The following is a 14274-nucleotide window of genomic DNA, read 5'->3' as shown; positions in this document are numbered from 1 at the left end:
CCCTGACTTGTGCAAACTTGTGTTTAATCCTTCTTCCTCTTCCTTTCTCATTGTTTAAAAAGTGATACTGCCTGGGGTCTTGCATGTATGCAGTTGTTTTTGACATTCAAAACAGTGGCACTGTTCTGCAAGCTGTCATTTTCAAAGGAGACAGGCACCAGGAAGTGAGTTTTAGCCAGAACTGTTGGATGGGCCTCAGTCTGGTACGGGAGTGCTGCGCCCTCAGCAGCCTGCCCACTGAATGGGGCAGATGGGCTCAGGTACGTGATGTGAATTCTGCTGACTGTGGGTCAGAGTCCGACATGTATGAGTTCCTTTTCTCAGATACCATCTCAAATAAATGAATCTGCTACTAGCCATTTTGTAATGTTTCATCTGTGAACTTGGCTCTCCTCCTGTATGTCTGGTGAAGATTGTCAAAATATTACTCTTTAGTGTATTCAGTTTTGTTGTTGAGGGCAAACTCACGTGAGAAACAGAGCGAACTACTTTTGGGATACAAGTAATTTCCTGAAATGTTTTTTTCCATCTCTTTATTTTGTGTTGTATGTTTTGTTCTCGTGCAGCTCTTGTGCTTGCCTTGAAAAAAGCTGTTTGAAATCCATACTGGATTCAAGATAGCTTTGAAGTTTATGAGATTTTGACTCACCACCTGAACTCTGTTTCAGCTGTGTTCTAATGAAAGATGAGATGGGAAGGATGGTTTTCTATGCAATTGAACAATTTTTTTTTAATGAAGAGCTTCAGATCAGGTTTACCTGCTAAATTAACGCCTCATGTTAAAAGATTACAGACCTGCTTTCTCCACTTAATCAGGCAGATGTGGTTAAGCCAAGCAAGAGGGGGCAGTTCTGGCTCAGTTCTCTTCCTACTAGAGAGAACAGTCCATATTGCCATAAAGTATCTTTGTTCTTATGCTCACAACAAATTACTTCTCTGAACGTCGAGGGCAAAGGAGAATTTCAGAGTCTTCAGATGCTGCTTAGTGATACCACGATCAGATGATAACAATTCAGATAGCCAGGAGGCATTCAGATGAGTCAGCTGCTTCAGGCGAGCTGAGCTAAGGAACAGCTCAGTGGTAGGTTGGGTGGTACGTAGGAGTTGCAAAGACAGTTGGTTTGTTGTTAGTTGAAGAGTTCTGCAAGCCATTGCTTTGAACCAAAACTGTTTAGGATGGTTGACTGAACAGTGGAGCTCATGAGTGCTTGTGGGGTGGTTGCATTGTGTTTGCAGATCCTCACAGAGCTGAGGCTAGACACTGAGTCTTGTGATCTTCCATCCTTCTGCTCCTTGCTCCATGTGCATTCTATGGGGTAGACCTCACAGCATTTCTGTATAATATATTCCTGTATAATATTTCTGCATACATTGCTCTATAAAAATGAAATCCTAGTTCTTAAATTTCCATGGAGCAACTCAGTGGCACCTTTCTTCAGATCAGATGACTTTGAAAACATCTCCTGAAGTGCACTCACAGACTGCTGGTCTCTGAATGATTTTTGAGATCTTAATCAGTTTCTCACATGATTTCTGAGTATGACTTCAGAGATAAATTTGGCAAGTCAGATTCTGACTTTTTTTCATCTCTTCAGTAGTCAGGTTGCTCCAGATTTTTGGGGTCTGAATTAGGGTTTGTCTATATACTGGCACTGGGGAAAACAGAGAAGAGTCAGCTAAAGGTGTAAAGCAAATCCACTTCTCACTGGGTGCCTTTAGATGACTGATCTTAGGCTCCCCAGTGCCCACATGAAGATAAGCTCCAAGATCAGAAGATGTGATTCCAAAGGAAGAAATGCTGCCCCTCCTGTACTGCAAGGGACACACACAGTGTTCTGCTGTCTGATGCTTCAGTGAGTGCACCTTGCCCTCTGGGTCCTGTTCTTGTAGGTTAGTAGAGGAGTTCCTTCCTGATTACAGAATATAGGTGATTTGCATTTTTTTTATTTAGCTGCATGTAAGAGCTGGGTCATCCACTGATCTGATCCTTTTAGAACTTCATCCACTGGCTTGTGTAATTGCAAGGCAGTAAGGGGAAGCATTGGTGGAAGCTCACGTTAATTGTCTTTCCAAGTGCTGCCAGAGTCCATGAGATTTCATCTCAGAGGACAGGAGAAGCATGAACTGCTGTTTCACATGTGCTTGATTTGTTGATTAATGTCAGCTGTCTGTTGTGTACATTTCAGGTCATCTGAGAAGCTGAAGGCATCAGTGAGGAAAACATGATAGGCTTTGTGAAAATATAATTTTCTCAACAGTCTCAAACTGCTGATATTCTGAAGCAATCTTGGCTGCTACTTTAGTATGGTAGAGTCCCTGTCAGAGTACCTTTGACTGTCCCCAGGTTCTTTAATGTATAATTTCATTCTAGGCCTCAGTTTCTCTTTTTAAAATTGAAAATAATCTTGCTGCATTTGTAGGACATTCAAAGATGTGAGCATTAAAACCATTACAATAAGCTATTTGGATCAACTGCTTTGAAACCAGACTGATTTTTTTTCTCTGTGTACAAGAGTTGCATCAGGTATAATGCACTTGCCTTTTAGTGACTTCTGAAGTAGGCTGCCGTTTTCTAAATATGAACAAAATGCAGCTCATAAGGTAAGCTCTGAGGGATAGATGACTCCCAGATGCATGAAACCTAATTTTTTATGTGTAACTCTTAAGGAGAAAGAGAACTGGATGTTCTCACCATCAACTCCACTAGAGAAGGAGGAGGGCTCTAATGGAGCACGCCCTGTACGCAGCAATTTGCTCCAGCTGCTCCATATCCTGTCTCTGTTCTTCTTCCTTCCCATCTCTGTGGGTTTAAGGCAGTTGGAGTATTGCTGCTTCTGTCGTGGGGTTTGCCATTTGTGATGAGTAGGCTGTGCAGTTTGGCAGGCAGGCAGTGAATTGCTTGCTATTGGCTTTATCTCTCCATCTAGTTTGTGGTTGGAGACCTGCATGTTGTTTGTGGGTTTCTTACGTGCGTCACTGAACCCAGAAGTTTTATTATATTCTCAGAAAAGGGTTTTGCAACAGCTCAGCTATTAAAGCCTAACTGTTCTCGAGTTAAAAGTCTGGGCAGGAAATAACAAAATGAAATCCATCCTAGGGAAGAAGCGTGGTGCATGTAGGGTGGGAAAAGAATGCAAATATGATATTTATAGGAAGAGGGGAAATCAGTAAATGTGAAGGAGTTATCATGGGAAAACCAGACTTGGCAAACTGAGATACTCAGACTGTTTCTTCATTTTAGAGGATTACATTTCTGCTAAATCCAGTGATGAAGAAAAGTTGTGTTGAAATCTGTACCTCTCTGCAGTGTCCTTTTAGGAGGTTATGCTCTGGGTGAACCTTCTCAGTTAAAAATATTTGAATCCACACTCTTTAAGCAGTGTGAAAGTAACTGAAGGCTGTGCCTGCTGCAGGGAGTTTGTGCAGGCAGAGCTGTGTGCAGGGCAGAAGAGAATGGATAACTTTGCTCACAGTCACACAGCAGGTGCCGGTGGCTCAGCTCCCTGCAGTCAAGGTCCATTTTTGATGCGATGGTTCTGGTGTTGTCAGTGCAACTGTGCAACTGACATGGGTGAGAAAAGCTTTTGCGGGGGATGTGAGAAAAGTGACTGTGCTTCAGCAGTATCCTTGTCTAAAGCAGGATGCAGTTCTCATGATATTTGCACTGTAATAAGCTCATGTGGGGCCATATATATATATTTATATATTCGGAAAATGTCTTTGACTTAACTTTTTTTTTTTCCCCTAAATAGATGTTAAGTTCATTCTGCCTTCCACTGTGGTTTTTGGAACAGATTCCCCCACCCCTTCCTACCACAGTCAGTGCTTGCAGTTCCCTGCTTTATAGTGGGTCATGTGCTACTTTGAAGGATCTGCATATCATTAGTGCTGCATCCAACTAAATGTGGCACTCAGGCTTTAGAGACTATGCTGATACCTCATCCTTCTTCCAGGAAAATAGATCTTGCCTGAAGGGAGGTGCTGCACTGAAATAACATTACAGGCAGAGGAGCCAAGCTGCTACTTTTACTGGCTGGCATGTCATGGCAGCCTGTACCAGTTTTGAAATCACTTCGCCAACCTTTCCCTAGGTCCTCGGCAATCTTGAGGAATACCCAGGAGTGGCAAAGGGGTGAGGTGACCTGGGGAAAGAAGCAGTAACATAAGGCAGCACCCTGGGAATTCTGCTTGCTGTGGCTTACTGGCTGTGGCTGACTAGTTTGCCTTTGGCTGGATTTTGTGGTTGCTGTTTGTGTATCAAAGTGCACGCAGTCATTGAACCTTACTTGGAATGGCCTCCAGTAAAGAGAATGCTTGGGTGATTTCTGTCATCCCTCCATTCTCCATGACATGTCAGTTGCACAGCCTGGAAGCTGTGCTATTTTTGATTTATGTAGGATGACTTTTGGCATACTGGGGGCTATTGAGTAGTCCTCAAACTTCCTGCAAGTTCTTCTTTCTGACCCTCATTAACAGACCTCCCTTCCTTTTCCTTTCAAACCATTTATTCATTCCTATCGCCTCCATTCCTGCTGTGTGCTTTGTTACCCGGACTTCTAGTTCCCATCCCTTCTGTCAGGGTTTTGATTGCTCTGTTCCTATCCTCACCCACAGCTAATTCCCTGCTTTCTAATCTCTTCTGCCTAATGTTCTTTGGGGAAATAAGTTAGGATGCAAACATGCAGTGTTTAGAGGCAGTAAGAGCAGAACCAAGCATCCTGAGTGGAATTGAACCCAAATCCAGTCTCATTAACAAAGGAGTTTTAGGGAAGATGGGCAAAAATCCTAGGTAGGATCCATGGCAACATTCAATCTAAATTGTGGAAAAATTGCTTTGAGTGTACTATTTCCAGCTCCTTCCCCCACAGAGGGAATTACCTCTACTCCAGATATGCACAGACTTATTTTAATTACTAGGAAGATTTTCAGTCACACCATATCCAATGCGGGCCAGCTGGCTGGAGCGTGTCAGACTGTCTATAACATAAAGCCAAGGCACGAGGTGGGGAAAAGTACACTGAGTAGCAGAAAAAAACCAAGCAGCTAGCATGAAAATACTCTGTACAGCATCTTCAGGATCATTATAGACCTGGCTGCAAATGGGGGACCTTAATGGATAGGTGAAAACACTTGACAGTGAGAAAGCAGAACATCGTGACTAAGCCAGCCAAGACATCTTGTGTGCCCTGTGTGCACTAGGTTCACTCTGGAGGAACAGAGCATGCGTGCTGCAGAGACATCTTGATTTAGAGTTGCATACAGATGAAGGTAGAACTGTGCAGGAGGGCTCAGCTGACAGCCAGTCTTTGAGAATGAGTTCAAGCACACCAAGCTGCAGCAGCGTTCAGAATCGCAGTCACAGCAGCACATGGCACTACGCTGAAGGAGCGAGAGCTCTCTTGTCCCCCACTTGCATGGGGACAGCAGCACGGGCCTGTGAGCCCACCATCAGCTCAGTGCTGCACAGCTGCCTGCAGCAGGGCCACAACTGTCTGCAAAGCCTGCCCTGCACTGCTCTGCAGCACTGGGACTGACTGCAGAAGCAAAGGATGGAAAAAAAGAAGTGTTATCCTCCCCTTTCTGTAAAAGTAAGTAAACAAGTACTGAGATTGAGAAAGATTGAGAGAGATTTCCAAGGTAGTTTCTGTTAGGTATTATGCTCCAAAGCCTTGTTAAGAAGTGAAGAGTTAAAAGGCTCCTCTGACTTCAGCTGGATGATAAATGCTCCCACATCTTATGTGCCTGTCATCAGAGCGTGCATCCAATAGCATCTACTCCTGTGCTCCCAATTCTGCCAAGGAAGAATTTATGTTTTTTTTCTAGGATAATTATTATCCCAGTGTTGGTAGCTCTCCCAGACTGATGAGCATGCCAAAAGCACTATACTCCATACGTCGGTCACTTACTTGAGATCAAATACAATATCCATTTTCCCTCTAATTTCTTGGATATCCTTTATTTAGGGAAGGAGGAAATGGTCTAATTGTCTTTCCCTCGTGTAACATACAAGTAACATACAGCATTCTTCAGATACAGAGAATAAAAATATTTTGAGCGGAAGCTCAAGAGGAGAGAGATTTTAGTGGACAAAGAATTTGTGTTTGTTTTTTCATTTATAGTCTAATCTTGTCCCAAATGCTACAGTTTATTGACTAAGGACACGTTTTTGCTTATAAATCATGGATCAGCTAACTTGCTTTGAGGCACTGTTTTGTTAGGAAGGTTTTGAAGCTTAAGTCTCCCCCATAGGAATGTGTGAGATAGTGAAAAATCTTTTGAGAATATTTTGGTTTTGATAAGCAAACATAAAGTACAAATTACTATATTCCTTCTTGTCGTTTTTATATTCTGTGCTTGATGTCAGTTTCTGTGTTGTGCATAAAGCATGAGATGGGCAACCAAAGTTTTGGAATAAATTTTACATTTTCATTTTTTTAAAGAAGATACTGTTTTTAATGCTGATTTTGTGGTAGAAATACCCCTCGGATAACGGGCTTTGGAATCTCTGGGTACACTGGTTATTCCTGCTCAGGCTTTCCAGTCCAAATGAAGGCCGGATGAAAGAGAGTGTAGCAAACATACGGGAGCAGTGGGTCAGAGGGAATCCGGCACGTTACACTAGCAGTGCCCACAGCATCCAGAATGAGGTTGCATCTATCTGTGCAGTGCCGTTAATCTGAATGTAGTTAATTGTTTCAGATGGCTGGGATGCCCTTTCATGTTTAGTCAGGATGCCCAGCTGCTGCCCAGGACTTCTGTTGATACGGATTTGGCGTTGTGTCCTGCAGGAACGGGCCCTACAGGGTCCTACTGATACAAGCTGTAACAATATTATTAAGCTTGCTAGTGTTTCTTGATGGATACCCCTGGCCTGCAGTTCGTTCAGGTACCAAAAAGAGCTGTGTTGCTGAACCCAGGAGATAAGGAAGCTCTGCTGAGCCTTTGTACCAAGGATACAGGAGGTCCTGCTTGAAATCAGTCACTGAATGTGCAATATGCTTTTGGGAAACTTCTGCATATGTAACATAACTCTGAGAAACTTCTGCACTACCTTCTCCTGAAATACTGAAGAGGAAAGACGCTCTTTGTGAGGTAAATGCTTCCATGTATGAGCTTCTCTGAGCGCCTGTAAGAACATGTCATCATTATATCACAGAAGAGCCCACAGACGAATATCTCCTTTGCCTTGGTACTGTGCAAGCCTGTGAAGATGACAGCTTTTCCCAAGGAACTTAACGGTTTGCTTTCTGGATTCCAACAGGTGAAACTGATTGACTACATCCACCGGCAGCGGCAGTGCAAGCTGAGTGTGCCCCTGAATGACAGGACAGCAGAGCTCAACAGCTACCCGAGATTCAATGACTGGTTAGACATTGTCAATGTGAGGAAAGAAGTTGTCCAGGTAAGGAGAAGGCAGCCATCAGCACAGAACCTTCCTGCCCCCTCATATATGACTTTCCCAGCTCCTGCTGGGTTTGAGTTAAGTTTTCTGGGCAGGTGTGAAGCTGTGGTCTGGATTTTGACAGAGTGGGAGTCTTTACTCAGAAACAAATAATCGTGTTGTTTTTATTTCACACAAAAGCCTCCTCCTGTGAGCGAAGTCTGGTTCAAACTGATACCAAAGAGCATTGCGTCAGTGCGAAAGAATGAAATGCATAACTGCTCTGGTGTTCTGTGTGGTGGCCAGCATCAGCTGTTCATGCTCACAGACCGTGAACATTTCTGATCTTTACAGATTCTTTATCATTTCATTCTTAAAATGCAAATCACTGGAGACCTTTTTACTGCTCAGAATAATCTGATATTCTTGCTGGAATCAGCAATGACGAGACAAGCCAACGCCCCCAGCTCCTGTCTGGACACATTTTTTTTAAGAGTCTGAAATCCTGCCTCTGTTTAGGTGATAAGTAGAACCTCAGGGTTCAGACTGTTTCATTGGGTTTGGCCTGTGCATGACTTATCTATGCTGTTCTGTACTGGGGAAAGTTCTGTTCTGCATAACATTAATGGTAGTATAAGCAGAGCTCATTCTACTGGCAGCTAAACAAAACAGAAAAGGCTTTTTCCATTTTTTTTTCACATTTTTTGGCTCAGTGTTTGCACTCAATTTCCTTTGATCCTTACCCAAGCCATGATTTCTTTGACTTCTTCAGGAATCTGCCTGTAAAAAGATTAAATGAAAAATGGAGCAGATTTCTATGAAAGTTATTCCAGATTGATCCTGACGTAACTGAACAGGTTCTGGTGAAATGAGTTAGAGCTGTACCTTGTATTTACTACTGTTTATTTTAAACGTGATGCTTCAGAATGGACATTGTCCTCCAGCCCAGTGAGGGCTTGGGTGGCACAGCTGAAGGTGCAGCAGAGACAGTGAGAGAACAGAAAAGCAGCCTGTTCCCCTGGCCAAACTGCCAGGCGCACAACTACTGTTGGTTTCTAGGGTTACTGGAATTGCTTGAGCCCAAAAGAATGTCTTTGTAGCTCTTTTTGAAATCCTTTGTGTGGTGCCTGCAGAACTGGGGGAAGGGATGAAGAGGTGGAGTGAACAGGGAGAAGGGAGGTGGGTAATTCAAATCTGCCACATCCTGATAATTCAGGGAGACTGTCCTTCTGTACGTGTAGTCTCTAAAGAAGGTGAGCAAATTTGGTTTTGATCCAAGTCAGGAAGAGAACATTTTACAGCTGTTCATTCTTTTTATTTGTGCTTGTTACCTTCTCCCAGTCAGTGACCAAGGTATGGACTGTTTTTCCTTTTGTTCTGTGGGTCAGAAATACAAGGTGTACATTTAATGAAATTGCTCCATGATTCCAAGTCTGTGGCTATTTTTTAAAAGTTCTGTATCCATTTCATGTAGCTGCTGAGAGCTCCTGCAGTGTTTAGATTAGCTGGGCAATACATTTAGTCTTTACAGTGATTTTTGAGCAGAGATGTCTGTCCATGATGGGCATTTCTGTCAGAAATGTTAGAGGTGTCATGGGATCATTCCTGCTATTGCTCAGATCTCATGCATGTGAACAACATTTCAGATGAGTCACTTGAACATGGCAGTCATTGACAGGAGGTGCTTGAATAGATGAGCTATTATGAAATACAAAATGGCTGCCCTCAGCATTATGCACAGTGGGGTGACGGGGCAGCAGCCATAGGGCGCCCTTAAAGAGGGAGTTGAGTAGGCCAGACAGTGGAAGTGGGGATGCACTCGGGCCCCATCCCTGGTTCTGCTGCTGCTGTACGTTTACTCTGGGGAATCTCTGAACATCTCTAAGAGTCTGATAGCTTGTCTATAAAACTGAAATACTTATACTGGGTTTCAGCACTACAGGGAGAAAAATAACCTCACAAACGTAATAATCTTACCATGTAAGGCACATAGCTTTCTTTTTTCTAGGACTTTTAGGCTCTGAAACTGACTGAAAAAGTTGCTAACTAACTGTAGAGTTGGAGAACTTTCCTATCTGTGATCCTCAGAAGCTCCAGGTGCAACAGGGCCCTGCTGTGGCCACTTCTGAGGTCTGGTGGTACAGTGGAGGCGTGCACAGGTGAAGGGCCTGCCTGTGGCCCACTGCTTGCTTCAGGAGAAAGGCCTGAGTTCATGGCTGTTTGTTGTTTTGTTGGGTTTCTTTGCTTTTTTAAATGGTTCTGGTTTCCTTTGCATTTCTAGGATTACTGGAGGGAGCACTGCAAGATTGTGCTAATCTCTGACATAACACCTTTGAAAAACAGCCTAATTGCAAAGCAGTTTTTTAGCTCAGCAGTTAGAGAAACAATGCTCTTTTTCACCCTCTCCCACCTCCTCCTCCTTCCTTTCCCCCGCCCCCAGCTCTCTCCCAAATAAAGCTGCCATGCAGGGAAGAACTGAAGCTCCCTGGCTCTCCTGTCAGAAATAGAGCAGCAGCTCTAAATTAGAATATCTGCTGACTCCTCTAGTCCAGACTGAAGCCTATTTTTGCCCAGTGACTTGTTCTAGACATTGTGAAGCTTGAAAGCTCTTGCTGTTATAATTGCTGTCTTGTTGTTGGGCTCCTTTCTTTCTTTGAAAACCTATATTTAAAACAAGAATAATGACTGCTTGTAAAATCCTTTAGTTCTGGAAGAGATTATAGTAATAACAATGCACTGTTTATGGCATTGGGTGACAGCTCAAGCTCCTGTGAACATGGATAACAGTCAGCCAGTCGTGCTGCGCAGAGTGAAAGGGCTGTTCTGTGTGGACCTAGAAAACTTGGAGGTAGGTGGTAAATACAAGTGTTGACTTTGTGATCCTGTTTGCTGTCTGTGAATACACGATTTGGAGGGGTAAGGAAAGAAGGAACCCCCCGCCCTAACTCATGCTATTTCTGTTTCTTTGTTACTGTGCCTCTAATCAGTTGCCAGACAGATTTGTATCATAGGAAACAGAGGCTACTGTAGAGGAGGTTCTGCTTTGGAGCTGGCCTAATATTGTTCTGTGACTTTTTTTCTTTTTAAATACAGCATTTTTCTAGGAAATGCCTTGTTTTTGGCTAGGAATTTTGGAGGAGGATTAGCTGTGTGTGTGTGTAAGTTACTACAAAAATGGTGCATATATAGCTAAATATGGTGGACTGAAACTGGGAAAAAGAGAGAGTTGAACTGAGAATGAAAAAATGTGGGTCAAGGAAATCTACAGAAAGTTATGTAGCTGTCTTCAGTGGGTGAAAGTTGCTCTGTAAATGCACCTGGGAACATGCACTGTTCTGGATTGTGATGCTCCTTTTGAGAGCTGGAGTTGAGGAGTTTGGGAAGAAAAGAGGATGTGAGCCTCATTCCCAGGCTGATTGAAGGAGTTTCTTGCAGAGCTGTTTACTGGGTTCTGGGCTTGCAGCACGTCTTCCAAATAAAAGTGATTAAGAAATCTTTATTAACTTACTTTCTTTAGCAAAGAAAAATTTCTCTTGTTCTTCCCAGAAACATCAATATTCTGTTCCCACATATAACTTGTCATCATCTTAAAAAGTAAATTAGAAACACAGTCACTCTTTATCTCCCAAAGAATGTCTGAACCAGCCCTGCTCACTGTGTAGCAGGGGTTCCAATCAATCAAGTCTGGAAAGCTGTTTTTAGGACACATAACTGTCCTGCACAGGGAGGGGCAGATTGGTTCCTGAGCAAACCAGGGGCAGCACGTGGCACACAGCAGCAGAGCAGAAAAGGTTTGTGCCTTGACTAAGAATGAAGTTAAGAGCCTCCTGCTGTCCCTGTGAGAGGCTGTACAGGATGAGGCCCCAGTGCAGCACTGACACTGTTAGACCATGGCCCATGGTTTTGCTGGTTGGACCGGGCTCTAGGTTGCAGCAGATCATGCTGATCAGTTGTTTGAGGAAAGGGGTGGCGTTTCTGTGTGTCCATCTTTACTTTGGTTGGGGGAATACCAGAGGCAGATCTGCCTAACCCTGACAGGTTTCCACAGGTGTGTCCTCTCATCTCCTGTAAGGATGTCTGTCCGGGATTTCCATGGCTCTGACAGCAGAAGCTCTGACTCCATGGCTAGATAGCTGAGATCCCGAATCTGCTAATTATGTGCATGAGAATGAACTCGGTCATGCAGGCTTTGTGCACCTGTACTTCATCACCATGTGCCAGCTGAGGGCCGCTCCCCAGTGTAAGCAGCCATTCCCTGCTGCTGTCGGGGCTTGCTGGCCCTGCCATGGCAGGCGGGGGCCCTCGCAGCACTGAACCACGAATGGCACGGGGTCAGGGAGGCTCACGCGCCCTCCGGACTGCAGTGAGATGCTGCAGCTGTGCACCTGCCTTCCTACAGAAAAGCTACAGCTCCTGTCTGCAAAGAGCAGAGTGGAACTGCCCTGAGACTGTCAGCTTCTCTCCGCACACTGATTGTGTGAGAGCTGAAACGGTGAAGATGTTAAGCGAAGCCATGGCCTGTACATACAATTGAATGCAAGTTAGAAATTCAACGTGGGAGGCATTCCAGAATGCCCATAAAATCTTCAGAAATCTAAGAACAGAATGATTTTTCAGTAACTTCTTCATTGGACACCAGTAAACCAGAGCAAAGGAAAAATCATCAGGCACAAAATGTTCTTAAGAGCATCCTGATGTGCTTTGCTTAGAGCTATCAGAGGGAATTTAAGCACCTTACGTAATGAGCTTTCTCTTCTAACGTTTGCTGCTTTATGGGAGGATGGCTGGTGAGAGAACGTATTGATTTAAGAGGAGGCACTTGGGGCCTTGTCAACTGTCTGTCTTTACAGGAAGAGCCGTGTCTACTAGGTTGAGGGGCAGGTCAGGCTGATTTGTCCAAGTACCAGCAGCATTATCTCTGTAGGCTTATCTGCACTAAAGAATCTTTACCAAAAATACCTCATCCACTGTGTTAGATATCAGCATTTTTGCCATGTTTCAAGGATTTAAGTTGGACACCAGACAAGATTAAAGACATTATGCCATCATGAACTCTTCACTCTGGCTAATTCAGAGTAACCTTTGGATGGCTTCTGGGATGCTCTGGTTTGCTTTTCTCCCCTTTAAACATGGATGCTACGAAGTGCACAGTCTGTATGTCTGGTAAGCAGGCAAGCTTTATAGAGAAGCTCTCTTCCTGGTTTGGGCTTTTTTTTAACATTGCTGCACAGCTTATGTGAGTAAGGCTGTAAGGTTTGCTGGTGCTGTTCTGAGATGCTGAAAGATTGAAAGCAGCAGTTTCTAGATGTATTTTTTTTTTTCCCTTCAATAAATGTTGCCTTACTATTAGAGCAGTATGTGAATATCTTGCAGCACGCTGTGTTATTCTGTAGGCAAGGAAAGGTGCACCTGGAGAGATGGCACTTAGCTTGGCCCTAATGCAAGCCTGCAAGCTGTGTTTATTTTAAAGCCACAGCACTTGTGAAGAATGAGGTGAAGATGAGTCTGTTGAACCCATATTGCTCACTGTCAGTGCTGAAAAATGGCAGTAACTGCTTCTGAAGTGCTCAGAATTGCACTTGCACCAGTGGGGGGCTGGAGCCCACATCTGCCCAGCTCAACAGCTGAGCCAGAGCATCAGCGTCAGTGGGGCATGCTTTAAGCTCCATCTTGAACTGGTGGCCCTTATCGCTGTCACGCTGGCTGGGAGGATAACACAGGTAAGTTATGTAAGGCTGATCTTAGGGGCTCACGTTGGCCAGTTTTATACTATGCCACTGTATATGTGCAACACGAGTGGTTCTTTAAAGAAAGCCTCTTACTTCCCCTCCCTCCCCCTCTTTGAAGGCTTATTTCTTTTGTTGTGTGGCAGCAGGTTCAGAAAGTCTGAGCTCTCCCAGCTCAAGGTCATTGGGGCTGTTTAAATATAATCTCCTTTTCTGTACTTATACTTTCCTACAACTTGTTATTCTGTCTTTCTAAAATTAAACCATTGAGCAAAAGAGTAGATTGGACTTTGTGTACTGGCCCAGGACGGAGATGAGATTACAGCAGGCTGCACTGTTGGGGTGTGCCTGGGTGCAAGCACACTTAGGATGGAGAGCAAAGCCAGCAGTGAGCCTGGGCTTCCATGCAGTGTCTCTTGTTGCATGCACTGAGGCACAGAGCACAGTGCTGCTGGAGGAAGTGAAACTGGTCAGCCTCGGGGTGACAGAGTTCAAGCCCTCCACCGCAAAGGAAGAGATGCCCCAGCACTTGTAAAAAGGCAGTAGCTTGGAGTGCTTTGTCATTTTTTAAAAGGTTTAAGGTTTTTCTCTAAAACTAGGAAGGTTTGAAAAATGAAGTGAAAGCTAGGGATTCCTCCTTGCAGCAGTTTGATCTTTAAAAAAGAAAAACAACCAACAGCGCCAGCCTCGCAAGAACAGGCAGTCCTGTGGTTTAACTGTGGAGCTGCAGTGGGACAAAGATGTCGGCTTGGTTCTCTGTGTCAGTGATGTTGGTTATGCTCCTGTGGGAATGAGAGAAGGACCTGTGGGGCTCCAAAAGCTGCTGTGCAGGACTCAGCTCCGCTCAGAGACCATTGTGGCAACCCTTCCCCACCATCCCCACCCATCTGTACTGGTGGAGATGAACAATTTTGTGTTTGTGGACTGTCCCTGGGGAGCAGTGAGCATGTGCTCATAGGAGCCAGGGCTGAGCCCAGATGCCATTCCTCATAACTCCTGCAGTAGGGAATTGGAATTCCCCACTGAAGCCTTGTCTATACTAGCACAACCAGGAGAGCTAATTTGGGGTAAGTAAAAATAGTCAGTTCTTCCTCCCTGATACAACTTGAATCACACATTCACTATATGCTGTTTTTTGGGTTTTTTTGTTTTTTTTTTTGGGGGGGG

The 14274-nt window shown here is 44.2% G+C and overlaps 1 protein-coding gene across 8 annotated transcripts in view; it reads left to right on the top strand.

Moving 5' to 3' along the window:
• Window positions 1-14274, top strand: part of KSR1 (kinase suppressor of ras 1) — a 67911-nt gene that overhangs the window by 19410 nt on the left and 34227 nt on the right. For 7 of the 8 annotated variants that reach the window (XM_042830443.1, XM_042830445.1, XM_042830442.1 and 4 more), the window contains exon 2: window positions 7262-7402. In XM_042830443.1, the coding sequence (XP_042686377.1) occupies window positions 7262-7402 (141 nt within the window). Of the gene's footprint in view, window positions 1-7261; window positions 7403-10140; window positions 10230-14274 lie in introns of all 8 variants that reach the window. The other variant, XM_042830446.1, reaches the window with a different exon arrangement.

The sequence above is a fragment of the Centrocercus urophasianus genome, unplaced genomic scaffold, assembly GCF_019232065.1.
Source record: "Centrocercus urophasianus isolate 14NV4802_14NV808 unplaced genomic scaffold, USGS_Curo_1.0 seq_33, whole genome shotgun sequence".
NCBI lineage: Eukaryota > Metazoa > Chordata > Aves > Galliformes > Phasianidae > Centrocercus > Centrocercus urophasianus.
The sequence above is the reverse complement of the archived record's forward strand: the minus strand, read 5'-3'. Positions and strand labels throughout refer to the sequence as shown.